This window comes from Mya arenaria, chromosome 8 (genome assembly GCF_026914265.1).
Source record: "Mya arenaria isolate MELC-2E11 chromosome 8, ASM2691426v1".
Classification (NCBI taxonomy): Eukaryota; Metazoa; Mollusca; class Bivalvia; order Myida; family Myidae; genus Mya; species Mya arenaria.
The window spans coordinates 69462392-69484734 of record NC_069129.1 but is presented as its reverse complement, the minus strand read 5'-3'; the positions used below and the strand labels follow the sequence as shown (position 1 = coordinate 69484734).

Sequence of the window (22343 nt, the reverse complement as noted above, 5' to 3'; positions counted from 1 at the left end):
GAATACGAAAAATTCTGGAGTGTAATTGGCTCAAACAAAAATGCAAACACCATGTAATTTTAATGACTTTGCTTGATTATCAGGTGTTAAATTAAGGTGTCTAGCTATAAGTATATTCTGAATATCAACAAAACATCTGCCAAACTAAATCTGCCAATTTTGAGTATTTTGTTTTTTCTCGCCCACAGACGTCGGGGAGTTTGCCTGATTTTTAAAAACTGTTTATACCAACTGCATTTCAATCAACATCATACGTATTTGGGAAACGTTTGGTAACACAACAGTTGAAATGCAGTGAGTGAGCCTTTGGCGTGCTTGCATTTGGGCGTTGATCGTACATAATCATAACTGCCAATAAATTGTTTCAATCATCAAGAGAGTCCCCGGGTGTATCATAAGTTTAATTTATGGAATCACACAACCAGTGGTCGCGTTTTCACTTTTAATATAAAGCATTACGTGCAGGTCGAATACGGTAACTCTCGGTATGAAGCATATTTATACAGATAGCTAACTAGAATCAAGTTTCAACTGGATGGCAAAAAATAAAATATTCACAAGTAGGCTACTGGATAGGTTTTTTGTGCATGCAAATTTGACAATGACGACGAGCGTCCGAATATTTGTTTATTTTTGTTGTTGTTGTTTTCAACAAAAGTGTCAATAAGTTCGTAGCAATAGTTTGTTCTAGGTTTGAATATTGAAAAATTAAATGTCTCCATGAAATAATTATAAACAAATCTATTTCCAAGCTGTTTATTCCGTATAAATTTACAGCATGCTTTTCGTGTTAAATTCTCATAGTGTTTGATGACGTCGACTGTTCTCAACACTATGTATTAATGATATTATAATGTTTTACATTTAAACATAGAGGATATATGTTGATTGTTACACGAGTGTCATATATTTTTTTACGAGCGGTTACTTTATTTAACTTTAGCTTTAAGAGTTAAAAGCTTTCGATCAATATAATAAAAGCATTGCGTTTTTGTGGTTGGGGCTGAAATAGAGTTAACGTGTCTAATTCTCTAACACTTTCAATTGCACAAAATGTATTCGTTTGGAACGGAGGCGTGGGAATGCTTAACAGACTAAATAAATTCCGTAATGTGTTCATTCTTCATACACCATGAACATGTTGCGCAGTTCTTAAAAGACAATAATAAACAACAGGACGTCAATCAAAAATTCTTTTTTTCTGTTTATTGTTTGTGCAATAATGATTATTTGTTTACTCAAACAAACAAACAAACAAAAGAAATAATAAATCAAAACAGATGCGCAAACTTTGTTGCCACCCAATAATGAGTTAGAATGAAGCACAAAGCGTCACAAAATGTATACGAAAGATAAATAAAACGTTGATGGTAAGAGACACCTTTTTTACTAATGTATTCTTTACAATCTTACTACGATTTATCACGTCGGAACCTAATCGCTTTCATTATGTAAGTGTTGGCTCAATGTTTTGCGCGTAAATTATATTTATGGCATCGTGTGGGCTTATTCAATTTGGATTTTTGTTTTACTTAAATCTGAAGAATTCTTGCCATTTATTCAAAGGTACTCTTATTTCAACTTTTGTTTTTATAAATGTAGTTTTTTTAATTCGATTTCAAATTCCTGATTATTCTAGAACAATGTTTAAGTACTTTTAAGGACGAACACTGATGTATTTTCAAACCTCACGTAAAATGGGTGTGTTTATTGTATGCTGTTGTCTGTATGCAATCATGCGTTTTATTATTATAACTATGTTTTAATGAACCGTTTCTACTTTCACGTTCTTTTCAATGTTTGTATTTAATGTCTTCCTATAAAAATATTTATATTTTTTACTTTTATTTGTATTATATATTTTAAATTATATATATTTGTTGTTTAATACAATATGAATGTTCAATGATTTCATATTTATCTTTTGCGTACATATGTTGTAACTGGTGTGCTATATTCGTTACTATTACTAGTAATATACTATGTGCACTATATTAGAAGACCGGACGCTACCATCGATGAATCCGGTTTTTAGTTTACTTCCTTCCATTGTCCAATGCAATCCTTCGTAACTATTTAAATATAAACATATCCCATGGTGCATTTATTGAACATATTTTGATCTCGCTAAATTGCACGTAAATGTAATAAAGAAAGAATATTGCATATATATACATAATATATAATTACAAATTATGCCATAAATTAAAATGCAAGGCAAATATGAACATTGAGAATACTCTTGTTAGGGTCCCCTTTCGTCCGGGAAATTGGGTTTTTTTCTTGAATGACTAGAGAAATACGAAATCTTTTCGAACTAAATTTAGTAAATCTTTAGGTGGAACCCTGGGCGAATTTCGAGTTAATGTATAAAAAATTCGCGTTCCATCTTAAGTCATTTCTGAGCTTAATACTTATGTGAAAAACTAAAGAAACAAGCTCAGTAGGAAAAAGCTTAAACATTAACCCGGTTTAATGGCACTGGGTAGACGCAAAAGACATAGAACAAATAAATCACAAACAAGAAACATGGAAGAACAGCACAAAACTCCACAAACAACACAAAGCATACATACTATATATATAAAAACTAGGTATGTTTATCAAGGATTGTTATGTAACGCCTTGGAACGGTCAGTAAAATGTAAATTTACTGGGGGTAAAAACCAGTTTACGTGCACAAAAATTAATCTGATCCCAACAATCCAAAATAAAGAAAAAAACGTAAAAGGTATATCTGATGAAAGTATGCATTAACTTGAGGTAACATAACAGTAAAACAAATAATAATAAACTTATAGGTAAACCCCAAGTACTTCAATGATAAGAGATCCCAACTCTATCTGCAGACGGAGGAATACAATTCAGAGCACCTAATGCAAAAAACTTTTCAAAGATACGATGCAGTCTTTATTTGAAACTATCAGCAGCACACATAGTCTGCCTTATAAATGAAAGGTTTAAAACTGTGTGCTCATAGAGTTTCATAATAAAAAGCATCATTGTAGTAAAACTGGGAACAAATAAAGAAAACATTATTAAAAATAAAAGCGACATATATTTGCTAATCTTTTCTTCCAAATGATAGCCTATGTAAAATATTTTAAGAAAATGACGTCACATGCAAAAAACTCCGAGTCAGCCAAAGAAGGTTTTAAAGATAACATAAATTTGCAAAATGTTCATAAAATCAAAAGACTGAAAGCTTAATGTAAGGATGCTATATTCAATCCTATATTTTGTTTCAGGAATTCATCTTCAAAAACCAGAAGGCAAGTGCTCTTCAAAGTATTGCCTTTATATACACGGTTTAAATAAAATCTAAGTTATTCATTGAGTCTATCTGCCCAACTACCTGCTGGAAACATTTTAATTTTACGAATTTTCTTTAAGACATCAGCATAAAGTTCGGGATAAGCAATACTATAAGTAATCAGCGATTGAAGACTACTATTGTACTTTGATATAAAATTATAATGCACATTAACAAATTTTGAGAAAGTTTTCCTTAATTTATAATATCTGAAACCCTGTTTTTCCGTCATAAGTTTACTGCGAGATCTGAAATTTTTGACATCTGAACATATTCTAGCAAATCTTAACACTGTGCAATAACAACACCATATGATGGTGAACTAGGAACATCTCCATCTAAAGAAGGATAATTAATTATTTTAAAATTAAAATCATCACGTTTATCATAAAGATTGATACTCAATATATCTTCCTTTACTTCGAGTTGCAGATCTAAATAGGATGCTTTTAATTCGGATGTTTTTGATTTATTAAGTTGCAAGGATATATCGATTGAATATTATCTGTAAACAAAGGATTATCAAAACTTAAAATATCATCAAAATATCTAAAAGTGCTATTGAATTCATCATCAAGGGCGAGATCTCAAGACTTAGCATATATTGTATTTACTTTCATAGCAGTATAAAAAGAGGTCTGTAAGTGCATAATTGGCACCCATTGGAATGTCAATTGTTTGTAATGTCGATTTGCTAACATTTTAAGTTTCTTAAAGAAATGTATGAGTGTTTTAAATATAAAGGTATGTACATTTATGGTACATTTCATAAAAAAAATATAAAAAAATTTGTATATTTCATTAGGTTATTGTATGAAATGACCAGTGAGATACTTAAATTTGGAAAATGACTTAAGTTATGAGATGGCATAGGATGTTTTATAAATACCTGCTCAGATCGGAAATCAGATGTACAATGTATGCTTATTTTATAGGTACTCGCTCATGGTTTGTAAAAGGCACTTATTTATAACGAAATAAAATGTTTCAAATCATTATAAATGTGATAACTAACTGAGATACTGACAGCTGGAAAATTGCAACAAATGTCGATATTTTCGCAAAATCGTCTTTGAAGACCACAGTTGTCAACTGCCTTATTAAAGGTATTGACCGATTTCATTGTTGCGTTCTTTGTTGGTGACATTATCACCTAATGATATTAGTGTATTATTAAAATGTATTAATATCCATTTATATCCATTGAATATCCTATGTCCTTATGGCTTAATAGTAAAGGCGTCGTTTATCAAACATGTTCTTGCCTTTACCGGTGTGTGTTCCCACCGCACTAAAATCACAATATCTTTTTTACTTTTATTGTATTTTTTCGGCAATTTCGATATCATAGACTATAATAATATTACAATAAGTGTTTTCTGATGCATTACCGGGAACTCAAATGTTTGGTTCAAAAGCATGATCGACAAGGGGGGGGGGTGTAATTTCGTTTCATGCAAACATCAAGTGAGAAAAATGTTTCATGGCAAACTTAATGGCGGATTAAGAATGAAAAGTACCGATTCTGGTACCAACTTTTGCCTGGTAAATGGACTTTTGCTTTAAATCTTGAAAAATGTATGCGAACAGTATGTGGCGAAAAACATATTCTTCGATCGCAATCTTAGTTTGGTATCATACCTTTAAAGATAAAAAAGTTATTGAACAGATTGTGGCTTAGGAGGAGATGTTTACAAATAAACGTGTTGATTTTATCCACATTTTTTTCGCATTTTCTCGGCAAATATCGCATATCTGTGTATGTTGTAACTGTGCTTGCATGTATTTATTCCTATTTTTTAAACTTCATGGTTATTACTCGACTGACATGTTTCCACGCCGAATTTTGTACCTTAACCCCCTATTATGTTTATCAAAGTAGCCTTACCAATTTTTCAATCTGTCCGAACCAGTGTTTATTTTGAAACGGATGGTTATTTTTAACAACATATATGTCCGAAATTGTTGTTTTTGTAAGTATCTGGTAAAATGACTTCAAACAATTATTTCAAACTAAATGATAATTGTATTCTGTGGTGTAAAGGCTATCTTGTACATCATCGAGGTCATCAGGTCAAATTATAGTCAAGCTCATTGTGACTTTCACAAGATAATAGCCTCATTAGCAAAAAAAACTTTAAAAAACAGTTAAAAGCGCAAACTAGCGGCAACTTTTATTTATATCATCTTGACAAACTTTTCACAGTCAAAGTGGCATGTTTAACGCAATTTGAAAACACAATCATGTGAGTTAAATGTTCATCTGTGAGAGAAAGACACAAAACATGCTTACCGCTTACCGAGAGCCGCAATTTGATGGAAAAGATTGACACCAATGCTAATCCAATTTCATATAAAACTTCATAACTATATAATTCCCTTCACAAAACATTATTAAATTGTAAGGGAAGTCAATGCGTTGGAAAATTCTAATCAATTAAATTGCAGCTCTAAAAACAAAAACAAAATCTTGTGAGGTAAATGATATAAAAACACATGCATTTAATTTGTTCAGTGGCCACTGACAATTGATTTTTTAGCGGGAAGAAGTGGTGGTGGTGGAGGTGGTTGTGGTGGTGGTGGTGTGGGGGGGGATACCATTCAAATTGTTGTCAAAATGTACATTTTTAAACCCACCGGCAGCAGACAGCAGGACTTAAGTCGAGCCACAAATTTAAAATTGGAGTCGCTGAAGCACAGTTTCGAATAAAACCAACCAACATTGCCTCCAGTGTATTCAAGGCAAATGTTTGTCACTCATGATCCAAAGCTAACACACTATTGTTTTTGCCTTCTACCCAAAACAATTGTATCAAAGGTAGATATTTACCGTGTGAATCTCTTAATCACAATGTTAAACTTATTATATCTATTAGGAAAGTTCAAACGTTTTACCTTTTTTAACAATATTGAACTCATTTTTTCAAGATTTTACGCTTTATTCAAAATTTGTAAAGCAAATAATTATCTTTTAATGGTATTTAATTCTGTATGTATTCTTTATTACTATAATATTGAAGAATTCAGAAATCAGCTGATACTAGTAGCATTCTTCACGTATTTCGCACGATAAGCCTGTTGGCTTTTATCATTATTGGCCAGATAGACTGGAGAGAAATGTTCTTGCGAAAGGTGCGAGCAAAATCCAGGTGTTTTCAAAATAAATTTGTATAGAAGAACCACCGCATCAGGGAAAAGAATTAAGTAATTGGTGTTTTATTGCGTAATTTGTACAAATAAATATGTGGATATGGAATATCAATTTAAAAACATTAGTAAATAAACCCATTACTCCTTAATTGATTTCTTGAAAAGTCGCGGGAATTATTTTCAGAATTGCGTCGTTATTGTGTACAGAAACCAGTTTAATTACACGTATGCCTAGTGGGATAATAATGGCGTTTTTGCATTATTAATTTAACAAAAAATGAACACACTGTTGACATAATGCCTATTTTATCAAGACAGAATGTGATAGTCATGTTGCCAGATTTAATACAAAAGCTGGAAACAGTCTCCGTGGAAGCCGCTCCTCACGCGAGTATGGATACAACAAGTAACATCGTGTCTGCCCTTGAAAAGACACTAGATAGTGCTAAAGAGATAGTCCTAGCAGACGAGAAACAGTTGGAGCCGCCCCCCACGGAGCAAGTCATATATCTGTGTGCCCCAACGCCTGATAGCGCTACCGAGCAAAATGTTTACTCGTCGTCTGAGAGCGACGATGAAGACTTTATCGTCAATGAATCTTCTTTTGAAGAAAATTCAGAGGATTACGAATCAAACCTGTTTGAAGTATTCGTTGATATAAACCAGACAACGGGGGAACCGGACGGGGGCTCGATCAGCTCCTACGAGGTTGAGAACGAAGACAAGAGAAATTCGCTGCCCATCCCTGACGGTTGTCGAAGTCACCGACGGCGGTCTTCGCGCTGGTCGGCCACGGTGCTCTTTCTAGCATCGGAAGTTCAGATGATGGTCAACCTCGCCCAACTCTCGCCGCCAGACGGATATGAGTTGGCACCAAAGGTACATCCTTCGTTTTTTTGAGACGATTTTTAACCAATGTGTGATGAAATAGCCGAAAATGAGTGTAATCTTTGATATTTCGTGACAACTGCTTATTGTATCACATTCAGTCGATTAAAGCTATCGGTTGGTAACAAACGCCCTAAATGAGGCATCGGTTTGATGCTTTATCATGAATGATATTGAAACAATAATATTTTCATAAAGCTATGCTTGTGATGGTATTATTTATTCCAAATCTATATAGTGTGTATAATTTGGCTTGCCATTTTTATTGCAATTTATCTTAAAAAGTCAGTTTCCCTAGCAATCTAACATAAAATGTCAGGTTTCAAGCAATCATAAATAATAAGTCAGGTTTTCAAGCAATCTTACATAAAATGTCAGGTTTTCAAGCAATCTAACAAAAAAGTCAGGTTTTCAAGCAATCTAACATAAAAAGACAGGTTTTCAAGCAATCTAACATAAAAAGACAGGTTTTCAAGCAATCTAACATAAAAAGTCAGGTTTTCAATAAATCTTACATAAAAAGTCAGGTTTTCAAGCAATCTAGCATAACAAGTGAGTTTTCATGCAATCTAACATAGGAAGTCTTTTTTCAAACAATTTAACATAAAAAGTCTGTCTTCAATATGTCGGTGCCTAAATAGTCCAGCTGGTATTTTCGATACTATGTTATAGCATTTTTCTTCGCGTGGAATTTTTGCACATGCAACCTAGTTTACGTGAGTTTACCTGGAATCATATCGATTGGTGAAATACTTTAAGTTTTTATTTTCTCGATTTTTTTTTATACAGATAAAAAACAATAAAACAAAATTAATGATACAGTTTTTAGTGCTTTTTATGTTTTTTTAGCAGTAAGCTGAATTAAAAATTTGACTAATCCGTTTTATTCTGTAAAAAGGTCAGAGCCAGTAAAAAAGAGGGATCGTCGATGACACCCAAACGATATATGGAACCATTTTTTTTTTCATAAAAACACAATGAAAGTATGAAAATGATTCCGTTTTTAGTAAAAAAATAATGTTTTTTTAGTAAGCTGATTTTGCAATCTGCTTGATCTGTTTTATTTAAGGCAAAAAATCAAGGTCAGGGGTCCGTTTCAATAATGCATTTTAACTTTTAAAATCTTGAATCTGTAGGAACAGCACAGCTGGCAAGAAGCTAAAACCTAAGTTTGTTTTCCACTTTAATACAGGTGCAACTTTCGTTTATATATACATATTCATATATATGTATATATATATATTGGTTTATACCAATTTGGTATATTGTTCCATTTCATCTTATTTCATGTCATCTACGTAGATTTTGATATATATTTACTGAATGACTCAGTGAATTCTCTGGTATCATTTGCGGGATAACATCAAAATAAAGAAATATTACTCTAAGATAATTTGTCATTACGACTAAGGTAGTTATTGAAACGGACCCAGAGCCTTTAGATTAAAAGGAGAAATCGTCGTTGATCTTCATGAATATATTTCAATCATTAAGTAACATCAGAACACCTTACAGTGAGTAGTTTGTCTCATCACATATCGTTCACTTCAGCAAATAACATCAATATTATTGTTACACTGGATATTCGTGATTCAAGTTGTTAGGCAAAAAATATGAAATCAGTAAATAAGCCATTGTGACACCTATCATTATGCACTTAATCATTTATTGTGATACGTGCAAGTTACAAACCGATAGAATGCACATACAGGTAGTAAAATCAGCCATATCCGGTATCGGAGCCTCCGTACAGTACAGTTGTACGTCGGGATAATTGTATAAATCTAATGTAAAATATAGTTTGTCTATAGCCAGTACTAGCTTCCTCGGATATAAACGGATAATGCTGTTACAAATATGTGATACACGTATGTACTAGGCGACAGAGGCTTTAGGTGATGACAGTGTTGCATTTACAATTACTGTCATTTAAATTTTTATATCCAGCCCCAATCTGTTGCTTTGTTACTTCAGAGCGCTCTACATCAGAACTATGGCTCTTTCATAAGTGTATTTATATCCATGCAAGATTCAAATATGTAACGTTAATATACTAATGATTTCATTGAACTTTCTCCACCCTACCTATACTTTATTTCCAGGAAGTATTTTAGCCATATCCTAATAAACAATCAGTAAGAAATGTTGTAAGATATTCAAGATAATGGTAAATGTGTGTAGACTGTTCAATCTTAAAACAATCATATCACCTTTGGCAGAATCAAAGCATTTTTGATTAATGTAATTTTCTTTAAATTCAGAAAAGTTCGTGAAGAAAGTGTGTTTCAAGATAGCTACAAAACACCTTCCAATGTAAAATATTTGCTGAGGTATTAAGAAAATAGACATGGAACAAAATTAGGAGAAAATGATTTTGTTTGAAGCCAACGTCATCCTATATTTAGGTCAATGCAATAACTACACATGCACGTAGAAAGATGGAAGTCATGACTCTACAGCGTTCCGACGTTCATACATGCTTATACAGTATGTGACGACAACATGAAAAATGCCACATTGTACATCAAGTGACATTACGACTACGACATTATGTTATGTTATGTGTGTATTCTTTTAATGATAGAGAAACAATATGGCAACCATCACATTACACAAGCTTGCTTGTCATTTCCTTTACATTGCAACACTAACGTCTGCTGCTACCAACATCATTGTTAGATTGACTTCACTGTTATACCATCCCAGCGTCCATTGTTGAACACCTTCAGCTAAGCAGTTTATAAGATATCCGTCATATCCACCATTGGTATGATAATTCAATTTCTAACAATGGCAGAACAACACCCATTTTAGATTGCATTAGTTTTTGAAATAACGTTCCCATCAATTCTCCAGATAAATAAACGTTGTTTTTGCATAATCTTAAATAATCTTTTTGGGATCAAAACAATTCTACAAAAACAAATCTTGGCGAACCATAATATGTTATTCACTGTCATATTAACAAATGATAATTTTAGAATAATGTTTCAATTGGAAGTACTGTCATGCTAAAGATATTGCCACTGTCGGCATTGAACCCTGCATTTGTGAAAGCATGCCTAGGGTGCTATTGCGAATAAAATGGAACAACATACGTACCCCTACCAGCCATAAACATATACAACTAGTGGTCTAGTTGATAAGTTGTCCGCCTTTCAACCAGGAGGAGCAGGGTTCAACTCCGATCAGTGGAACGTTTTCTTGGCTTTGAAAACACAAGTGTTTGTTTATACACAGAGAACGGACTCGAGAATGATTGATATCAGCTTGTAACTGTCTTCGAATAATTATATACATAGATAAACGTTGGAAATAATCAGCTAAAATTCGACCATATGTTTTACATGTATAGGGAAAAGGTTTGTATATGTACTTGAGCATTTCTTCTATAAACCCTGTTGTTAAAATTCAGTGACAAAATCTTTCTAAAACAGGACTGTTTCAAATAGCACGATACGTTTGATTTTAATTTATCTCGCTCACGTTTGGCAATTCCGACATTACAAAATCAGTAAAAAATATTGCCAAGTGATTATATGACAAATGGGGGCAACTGTGGAACAGACAGTCATTTCCTGAAAGCATGTCGCAATTTTCAGATTAAAAGTTTATTTTGTTTTATCCAAGAACCGGTACATGACTGCACGCGCAGTTACTTTATTCCACCTGCATAAATTAGTTCCATGAAGATTTTCCAGCATGATATCACTTAAGTGAAAAAACATAGTATCCTATAGAAACATGTCAGTTACAATAGCTGTATCATTTGTATCACAAATTCTTGGGTTATTATTTAAGTTAATTTTCTTCTCTCAATTGTCACGTAATCGTGTCTTATAAATACCCCAGCGGCAATTCGCCCGTAGGGTATATTTGCAATTAAAGAAATTAACATCGTAGGAAAATGTCAGACATATAAAGACAGCATGCTATTGATGGATATGGCACATTCCTGATAGAAATAGAATAAATTGCTACAGTTTTTCTCGAGTTTTCGGATGAAAGCATCCTCGTATGGGATTGTGTGCAATGTCTAATGAAAGCAATGTTTCCAATTTGAAAATATTCGACGTTCCCAAATTTTTCGACAAAGAGGCAAAGTGATATTATTAAGTCTTGTATGAATAAGATAATGAAGTATAATGTATAAGCGCTCGTAAAACCTTACGTAATTTAATACCCAATTATATATATCTAGAAATATATTTTTTAACAGGAGTAAGTATGAGGTTTGTGAATCTCCTTTGCGTGAAAGCTTTAGGAAGTCGACATATAAATAAAGATCCATCTGGTATTTATTTAACGTCAGCGAATTATAAAGAATAAATGTTTATCGGTTAGTATATAACTATTCTTCAAATTTCTACAAAACGGTTGCAGTAATGTTGACAAAAAAAGTATATCAAAACAGTGTCTCGAAACATCATATCAAAATATAGGGAAGCGATAGCGTTTTACTGTCCTCCCGTTCTTCCACGAATACCAGAATTGAGTGTTATGTCACATATTATATACATGTCCTTTTTTATAATGGCACATTATTCAAACAAATAAAAGGCACTTGAAACCGAAATAGTCGTAGTCCAATAATTATTGCATGAAAGAAGGACATATAGTCTGATGATAAATAGCCATGATAATTGATGTCTAAAAGTTGAGAAAATTTTAAACAATAAATGAAGTAATGTGTAAGCATTTTTAAATGTTAGAATATCTTTAGTCGGTAAAACATTTTTTTTTCTTGCGCTAAAAGATTGTTTGATATATCAATCAAAGCGCTGATAGCGCTGCATGAACAGGGTTTTATACGGGTTTTCACCATCATGATTCACCATCATTTGTGTATTAATAAGGTGCTGATATTTAGCACAGTAGTCCCCGTGTAAAACAACCACAGGGGCCGCCCCAGGTTTATTGAAGCATGATGGTAAATGACAAATTAATATTTTATTGACAATACAGTTAATGTCGCTGTGTAGCCAGGCAAACCAGGATGGAGAATGTTACCAATCCGAGCATAAAACTCCATCCCATAGTGTTACAATATGAGTTAGGTTTACCTAGGACTTATTAACCAGAGAAATAAAATAGAAATTGGTTGATCATCCAGGGTGAATTTAAAAGATACACTAACACCGTTTCCGGTTGGTAATTAGATGTTGGCATAAACATACAGACTATACTATATTATTAAATTGAAAACGATCCATTTCAGGGCCACTGTTAAAATTTTAAATAGTATTTTAAAATGATATATACATTATTTACATAAAAAAATGGATTCTCACCCGGGAGGAACGATAAATAGATGATATGCGACGGCTGGTGAATTATTGAATCAGCATTGAAACAAACTCCACGAAGCGCTCCTCCCCATTAATGTGTGGGGTTTATCAATAGAAAATGAAAATATAAAAAGGGTGAATGCTTGTGCTATTCCCAACCAAGAAAATGAAATATATACTAATCAAACTTCACTAAATAGCAAGAGTTTGCCTATGTTTGCCTTGTTATTCACAAAACAACAAAATACAACAGATTAATGAGGAATATTTCTAGATTAAAATGATCAAAATTAAAATTGCTTTCAAATAATTGTAAATGAAACACCTAAAAAAGTTATTAAATCTGTGATATTTTCACATATTTACACCAAACCAGCAAACAAATATAATTAAATTCATTTCAATGAAATGCCATTTTCAAAAAAAATACACAAAAGTCCGTCAAAACGTACACAATAAAATTTTATATAATAAATTAAACAAAATTAGTCTTGAACAATCTTTCATTTCAAATCTTTTTTCCCCTTATTTGTCCTTTATGGTCAGCAACTCTCTTCTATTTCTATTTCGTCAGCTAACTTGTCAGCATTTAGTACGTGCTTGTCAAAATGGCGTGCGTTTGTTATTCCCACGTGGGCTATCATGTGATGTTTTAAGCGGTTGGGGGAACTGTGCGAATGCATCATATCATTGTGTCACGTGATGGAATTATGCGGTTTGAGTGGAAAGTAATAGTAATTCTTTGTTTACGTTCGATGTTCATTTATTTTGGGGCGCAGGGATACTACTTCAATATCATCTTTATCTAAGTCAAATGATTAAATTAAATGATTGAAATAGATATTGCGCTATGATTGCTTCTTGCTTTGTCAAATCTAGCTCGGTTATTGGAAACATAGCTTGAAATTTATATAGTCCGCACTTTCTCAAACTATATTTTTGGTGGTAAAGAGGCAGACGACACTTGTTACTAGGCATTTTATGGTGTGAGTTTCGAGTTTGTGGCTACACTGAACAGGGTTGAAAACAACCCTGTTAAAAAACGGCAGTGATGACTGAATCCTTGTTAGAGCTAGGACAAAGGCAAAAACATCGTCGTCGGAAAACAAAATATGGTTAAATTTGTAGGGATTGGTTTAACATCACCTTGCCGAACGTGTTACAATGCAAAGTACTTATTATAATAGGTTGATATAAAAGGAAATCAGACGGTAGATCAACGAATACATCTGCCAGGTGATTAGAAATTACACCCTTTTGAAGGTAGAATGTGCTCTCGTATCGTAAACTTGTGATATGACCATGTATTGTTCCACTTGATATTCATGCTGCAAATATATGGAACATATTTTGAAATCAGCTATTTAATTTTTGATGAAGCCTGTTACATTGCAATTTCAGGCCTATCATATAACACACGACTATTACATTTCCATCATATGCGTACCACCAGCATATCAATTGACGGATATTGCTGGGTAGAACCCGTAAACACTTCTTCCTTCCTTCATCCGTAATGATGTCATTTAGTTATTTCTGGTTCTTCATAATCGTCGGGTATTCTTTAATAATAAGTACTACTTGAACATGGTGTGTCACTAAAACCGTTGGCGAACTTAAACAAGGAGTCTGAGGTAAGTTGTGTGCCCGATGGATCAGTCTTCAGGAGTGTATTTTTAAATATGCATTTCGTTCCTATATTTCACATTCATGTTTCGCTTCCTTAAGAATTCATTGAATTTTGATCCAGTCGAACAATCCCATATTTCCAGGAAACAATTAGCGTTTTGCTCTTTGCATATTTTACCCTCGACTTAGTAAGAACGCTTGGAGACCTGAGCTGTTATTCAATATTGGTCTTAATTGGATCTAAGAACGATGTAGCTAATTGGATTACTTGTTATTAGTAACTGACCAATAGACTTTTTAACGTTCATATAATTGAGATATTTTTTCTACGGAAGAATCACTTCCTTTTGCCTCCCTATAGAGGGATCTCGATGCGGAATTCATGACTTATGGCGTACAAATTGATTGAAATATAAGGCCAGCATGAAAATGGCTACACATGAATATGCATGAAACTGCCTTCCGGAATATGAGAAACAATTTTAATACCTGGTACGGCTAGCGTGGGACCTTAAAATAAGATTAGCATTAGCATTGGAATGTTTTAACAACCTCGAGTATGGTGATTTAAATCAAGTGACACATATCAACAATGGCAGACAAAGTAAGATAATATACATCTCTTTCTTACACAATATCTATAAATTCGCCATGTTCCAATAAATAAAGTCTAAAATTTTAATACCTGGTACAGCTAGCGTGGGACCTTAAAAAAGATTAGCATTAGCATTGGAATGTTTTAACAACCTCGAGTATGGTGATTTAAATCAAGTTACACATATCAACAATGGCAGACAAAGTAAGATAATATACATTTCTTTCTTACACAATATCTATAAATTCGGCATGTTCCAATAAATAAAGTCTAAAATGCAAAGCCTTTATCCGGGATTGCTGGAAGATAGAATCAAATACCGTTCCATCAGAGTGCAATTTTCAATAAAACAGATCATTTGCATTTGCAAATACTCAACGCTATCAAATACTTCAACGAAACGGTATGGTAACCTGTTGATTTTATTTGGCATTTTACAATTTTATGCTCTAAACATACCTCGCAACAAGATATAACATACTAGTAAAATGAATATAAGTATTGTCGATAATGCGTGTAATAAAACGTTCTTACGTTTCGTAGAGTTCATTTGATAGCATGAATGTTTTCAGGGATTAGAAATAACTGCAAAAATAATATTTAATTTTAAAACATTTTAGATAAGAAAGTTTGATTCGTTTAAAACATGCGGAAGAATTATGTTAGTTAAGCAAGAAAGGAGAGAAATCCGTCATATTAACACAGACAAGTATTTCACATTTTAAATTAAACAAAGAAAACACTTTCGAAAAGATCCTCTGTACATATTATTTTTTCAAAGCCGTATGTAGACGTATGTTGTGTTTGCCGACTTCGTAAAACATTTAAAACGTGTAAGAAACGTATTGCCGTGGAGTGGCATGTACCAGGTGTTTACAAATCACCTACATATGGATGTAGCATGCTATCATATTGGACTTGAGAGCATATTATACTGAGGTGTTACACTTTACATTAATGCTTCACATAGCCAGGCTAAATCCTAACGTCTTATTCTTAGACAGCCACGTTTTATCGTCATTTTGCGAACAGGCAAATACCTAACATTTAAATGCAATTTGTCTCTTGTCTCGTTTTAACACTTGCTTCATTTTCAGATCCATCTAGCCAAAAGAATATTACAATACTTAGTTCGAAAAGTGATCTTGACTGTGTGGTTTTATCGCATTACGATTGTTTAAGAACAGTTTGTTTTTTTCTGGGGATAATACGCTATTAAAAATAACTGAACATATAATTTCGCTAAATCAGTACAAGGGCGCGTTTTCTAATAATGTTAACGAATAATCTGAAACGTATTTACGTTAAATCTTCTTAAAGCCATTTATTAAAAGTACGTTATATCATCGTCATTTCACTATTTCATCAATAACGATCAATTATTATAATGATGTAATTAAACGTGTATCCACCCGACCTATCCTATTCCTACAGCAAAAGCGTATTTACAAACATTCAGAAAGGGATGTTTAAGGTAATTCAAGTTAATGGTAACGGTTTCTAGACATTTAAAACCACATATAAAATTATTTTGTTTGCGGCCAATGTCATGATATATAAATTTCACTGCATCAACAACATAAACAATTTGAAAGACAAATGCTGGCGTTCTTACTGGATTCGCAACGGTGTGACGTACAAAAAATGCTGAACCAGATTGTGATGAAAGTGTAACAGATGCCACAGTTTGCACACCAGGAAATGCCTTACGGAAAGTGAGATAATGGCGTGTATGTATAACAGATATAACTAACTTTGGACCGTAAATCAAGGTTCCATTCAATGGTAGATGAACAACAATGTATTCCAGATGTTTCACGAGCAGTAGAGTTTGGTCTGGTGTTGCCCTTCACCCCATAACATTGACGTATTCCCCCATCAACATAAGTGTCTTGTTGACTTCCTTGTAGAATCATCGGCCGCTGTTCTTGTGTATTTAAACGTCCGCGTGCCACTTAGTATTAAATAATTAGAGAAGAAAATTAAAGTGAGTATATAACCATGGTAGAATCTCAGATAATGTCTGATAAAATCCCGAGGTTTACACGAAGCTCTATTTAGAAGAAATATATGGGAAACCCCAACAAAATCCCTTACTCGACCACTGACTCATTATATGCTAATGATGTAGATTAGTGCCCGGAGCATTATATATAAGCGCTTTGCAAACAGTACCTGGGTAATGCCGGATAAGACTGGACAAATAACTAGAGTAATACTGAACAATTGTAGTGAAATTTTAAATAAAAAAATCAGCTCCTTCTTCTAAAATAAATGTGATGCAAGCAATTTCGAATGAACAATTGTCAGTGTTTTAAGTAAAAAACGCAGATTGTAAATACAAAATACTTTTTTTTATTACCTCCCTTTTTCAGTTGAATATAATGTAGCTTTCAAGTGAAATGTTTTATAAAAATAACAGTGTTAGTATGATATTTATGTTTAAAAACTATTTAAACAAAAACTTCGTTGTTAAAAAATGGATTTCATTAGTGTATAAAGCAGCATTGATTTTTGAAATTCAGAATCTCACGTTATATGTTAATTTCTGGTTGACATCGGGTTTATTGCCTTTTATTTGTTGATCATATTGGGGTTATCAAAATCGAAAAAGGTTAAAATAAGTCATTTGAATATGCAAACAACACCAACTATATATTACATAAAAAACACAATGGAACTTTAAACAAAGCAGTTTGTTACACAATGTTAGCATTTACCATGATATCCACGATATAAAAGAACTGTTTATTTCGAGGTGCAGAGAATAGCAGACGACCAACACACTTATAATTATGCAATTAGTGTAAATAAGGACTGCTCGATTAGTTAACGCTCGGCCGGTGAACCGCTCGAACCGCTCGGTCAGTGAAACAGCAGTTTACTGGGTAACTAGATTATGATTGCTCAAAATAAAAATCTGACGTCCGCGTCTTTCATTGTGGAATGAAGGCTTATACATTTAAATAGAAGAAATGAGAAATAATCACTTAGTTTCATGACAGCCTAGTAGTTGAGGGAAGTTAAAACAATAAAAGGATGTAAGGCGTTAACTGTTGGTCAATGTGCGAAAATCTAGACTAAAGCGCAAAGTCAGTAATAAATGATACGTTTCATAGATTAACAGATACCTGTTGATATAAAAAATCGATGTTCTTGTTTTGTAAAATATTATGAAGAAACAAATGCTGGTAATGTTTTGTCAATATCACTGTTCATGGGTTTTCATTGATATATGTTCAAGATATCGAGCAGGTTTGCCTAGAAACACTGATAGAGCCGAGTCAAAGACACAGACGTCATCGGCACTTCCATTGACAATAACATTGACTCTAACGGTATATAATATAACATTATAACATTACATTATACAAACGACAGTATGTATTATAAACTCCTTAAGAAAATATAGTCAAAATGTCGTAGTTTGCGTCAAGCGTTAATATGGAAATCATGAGGAACGTGTGATAAGCAAACTTGCTGTAATGAATGTGATAAGAATAATAGTAAGGCTTTAAAATTATTGATACGTGTGACCGGTGCTTGATACTTAAACCTTAATGGACGTGAATTATATCACATCGTGAACTTGTGGTATGGAATGTATTGTTTCAGGTGATATTCATGCTACAACTCCGACGGAATACTTGAAAGACAGTAACTTATTCCTGATGACGACTATCAATTTGCGATACATGTATAAGAAATTGTCACCCCAATCCCCACGCTTTGAATAAGGAATACCGCCAAATGGTGAATTTGTTTATTATCAAAATTTGACTTTCGTATACTAGTATTGCATTTCTTTCCAGGATTCTCTAGCCAATTCCTACCATAATTAGTTACAGCACAAGCAGGGCGAGACCTACATACATATGTAGGCCCGTTAGTATAGGGCTGTCAGAAAATTTATGTTTGAGGATACCTTTAGATCGCTTTCTGGAATAATTAAGACAAAACGTAACATCTGTTCTCCTGGTAGTGTTTGCCTACGCTTAACATTAATGTAGTGCAAGCAAGAATTAATAATTAATGTATAAAAATGTGATATCTTTAACAAGCAATCATGTAAGAACGTTATTACATTTGATAAATGAGGAACTAGAACATATATAATACTTGTTTGGGCTATTCAGACTGCCTCAGAATTGAGCGAACAATCTAGAGAATGCTACACAACTAATAACTTCACCAAAGGGACCAGGAAATAAAATTACTATCAATCAGTTAAAGGCCGTGTATATTTCAAACGTGTTCTTTCTTATTTTAGAGATGTGTTTGAACTGTCAATTTGTGCAATTATTCATTGTTAAAAATTGGTTAAACTCCTTATTCTAATAGTATCATAGTTTACTTTTATATACGTGAATTGCGCAGGTTCATAGATTTGACCATGGGAGTCAAAGCAACAGATAACTTGGAACATGCCGCTGTCCATGTGCCAAACTTTATATATTTAAATGTTCTGCGGGGGAATCGGGTATTTTACACCTCTCCCGATAATATTTTTTCATATATTCGCGAAAAATAATGCCATATTGACATTTAAAGTGTTAATATATTACACACATCATACACGCTACATGCATTTATCACTATAACTGACGGTAAGTGCTGGGATGAAACTGTTTACAAAACTTTCTTCCTTCGTTCGCAGTGTAGTTGTTTAGTTCGTTCAGGTTCTTCCGGATCGTAGGATTTTTTTAAAAATAAATACCACTGGAACATGGAGTTTCGCTTCAACTAATACTTTGCGCATTGGTTGAGGTCAAGTTCTGTCAATGAAGTCATAATTACACAGACACTGTTATTTTAATTATTTTGTTGTAATGTGTTCGTTCGAAGAACTGCTTTTGTGGAATGTTTTTATGATCTTACAAAATATAATTTTAATCACAATTCTACAAGCTTATTTATACTATTGATTTGAATCAACCTTTTACATATCCAAACAGCAAATCAGTATGAAATGCCAGGAAATATTAAAAAATGACTGTTTAGACTTTATACAATTGATATGCATGTAGCATCTTCGACAAAAGTAGTATCGTTTTGATTACTACAAACAACACACCCACATGATTTAGCTTAGAAAAAGAACCCCTTCATAACAACAGTAGGTATCAACTTTAAAATCTTAGTATTTTTTCAAAATAATTATGATACTTTTCACCGAATGCTGCTAATGATAAAAGTCTTGCCCTTAGGTTTTTTCTGTCGTCAGTATGTATCATGACTTGTTTAATGTCATGTTATTTTCCTTTTCTGTATTGCGATTACTGTTTTATAAGTTCATTATATTTATTACCGTTACAATTTTACTGTAATTTTAAGTATTTGAACTTTTCCTATCGTAAATCATGCATTTAAAATAACACTGTCAAGTTATTCACCATGTTAAGAATACCCAAGCCCATTGAATAATGATAACAACTTGTTTTGCAATAAACTATGGTGGAAAACTTCCTAGGACCAGTAAAAATTAATTGTGAAACATTTCTCTTAACAGTTTTTCGTATTTTCCTCCTTAAGTTGGACAAGTATATGATGCTTATGCTGCAATTTTAAACATTTTCTATGTTTTATGAAATGCCTTTTCGTTTGTGATTACTGTTAATTATTTCATTATACATTATACTGTAAAAGTATGCATTCCAAAAAACATCGGACTTAAAAAGTTCAGCGAGTTAAGAGCGATCTCTTCAAATAATGCTACTAAATTGTACGCTTAACTATTTATTATTATTATTTTACGCATTTAGTAAGTTATAGCCGTTTGCAACTGTTCCTTTGTTGTTTATTGGATCTGCTTATGTAACCTGTATTGCATTCAGAACATTGCATAATTGTTCGAACAAAGTTTCAAAAGATTTATGAAATCACAAAAGCCGGTGAGGAAAGTGGCTGGCATTATACATGTAGTCACATGACAAAAAGCTTTTAAAATGAATGCCAACAATATTTTATCTATTTTCTATACAATTGCAAAAAATGATTTTGTTTGATGCTCCTGTGAAACTAGAGAAATTTAATTAAAAGTTGAAAATCCCATCAATTATCGGTAAAGCTATTTTGATGCGTGTGTGGTCTGTTTGAAGTGTTTGCTTTTTGGTATTTTGTTGTATGTTGTGTTTATTTGTTTGTGTCTCTAGTTCTTTGTCTTTTCGACCCTTGCCTTTTGTTTCTTAACATAGAGTGTGTTTTTGGGATTTCCGACTACTAGGGTTGTCCCTATAGTTTTCATTGTATTATAGAAAGAAAGACGTAGTCTGGTATTGATGACTTATTACATGAGAGATGCCACACTATGTACACAAGACACAGTCTTCCGGAAAATGAGATAAGTGCAAGCGTTCATTTCGTGGTCCAGGTGAATTAGGATCAGTGTACCAGGTGACTGTATCATAGTGTCGATAATCCAGATTTCGAACAGCGTACCTGGTGAATGTATCGTGGTGTCTTAAATCAAGATTAGGGACAGTGTACCAGGTGAATGTATCGTGGTGTCTTAAATCAAGGTAGGGGACAGTGTACCAGGTGAATGTATCGTGGTGTCTTAAATAAAGATTAGGGACAGTGTACCAGGTGAATGCATCGTGGTGTCTTAAATCAAGATAGGGGACAGTGTATCAGGTGAATGCATCTTGGTGTCTTAAATCAAGATAGGGGACAGTGTACCTGGTGAATGTATCGTGGTGTCTTAAATCAAGATAGGGGACAGTGTACCTGGTGAATGCATCTTGGTGTCTTAAATCAAGATAGGGGACAATGTATCAGGTGAATGTATCGTGGTGTCTTAAATCAAGATAGGGGACAGTGTACCAGGTAAATGTATCGTAGTGTCTTAAATCAAGATAGGGGACGGCGTACCTGGTGAATGTATCGTGGTGTCTTAAATCAAGATTAGGGACAGTGTACCAGGTAAATGTATCGTGGTGTCTTAAATCAAGATAGGGGACAGCGTACCTGGTGAATGTATCATGGTGTCTTAAATCAAGATTAGGGTCAGTGTACCAGGTGAATGTATCGTAGTCTCTACATCAAGATAGGGAACAGTGTACCTTGTGACTGTACTGTGACCTTTTAGGAGCATCCTGCCAGGTTTCGCATTTTTACTTTCCTTCTCCTACATCTGTTCTCATCAGTTTCAGCCTGGTATTGAGCGTCTCCTATTACTACTCTGATCATTTAAATTTGTATTTGTCCTATATTTCTTTCTGTCTTAAGTGCAATGTGTTACGTTGGTCACCGGTATTAGGTTTTACAATTCTTATGAATTAACGACATTGGTGAGTTTTAGCAAGTGACCGATAAATCAACAAGTGCATGTCAAATTCAGGTAATAAACATTTCACGTTAATGTAAAATTGATAAATTCGGCATATTTATGATAAAAAAGACCAAGAAGATTATTTTTTGTATGAAGCATTATTTCCAGAGTAAAATGTTCAATAAAAACGCTCATGTTTTAAGTCTTCTG

General features: G+C 33.3%; 1 protein-coding gene across 1 annotated transcript in view; it reads left to right on the top strand.

Moving 5' to 3' along the window:
- The first annotated feature begins 6513 nt into the window (after nucleotides 1–6513).
- Nucleotides 6514–22343, top strand: part of LOC128242295 (sodium-dependent noradrenaline transporter-like) — a 105555-nt gene continuing 89725 nt past the window's right edge. Inside the window, exon 1 of the mRNA XM_052959391.1 lies at nucleotides 6514–7342. Coding sequence (XP_052815351.1) covers nucleotides 6761–7342 — 582 coding nt within the window. The 5' untranslated portion in view covers nucleotides 6514–6760. The remainder of the gene's footprint in view (nucleotides 7343–22343) is intronic.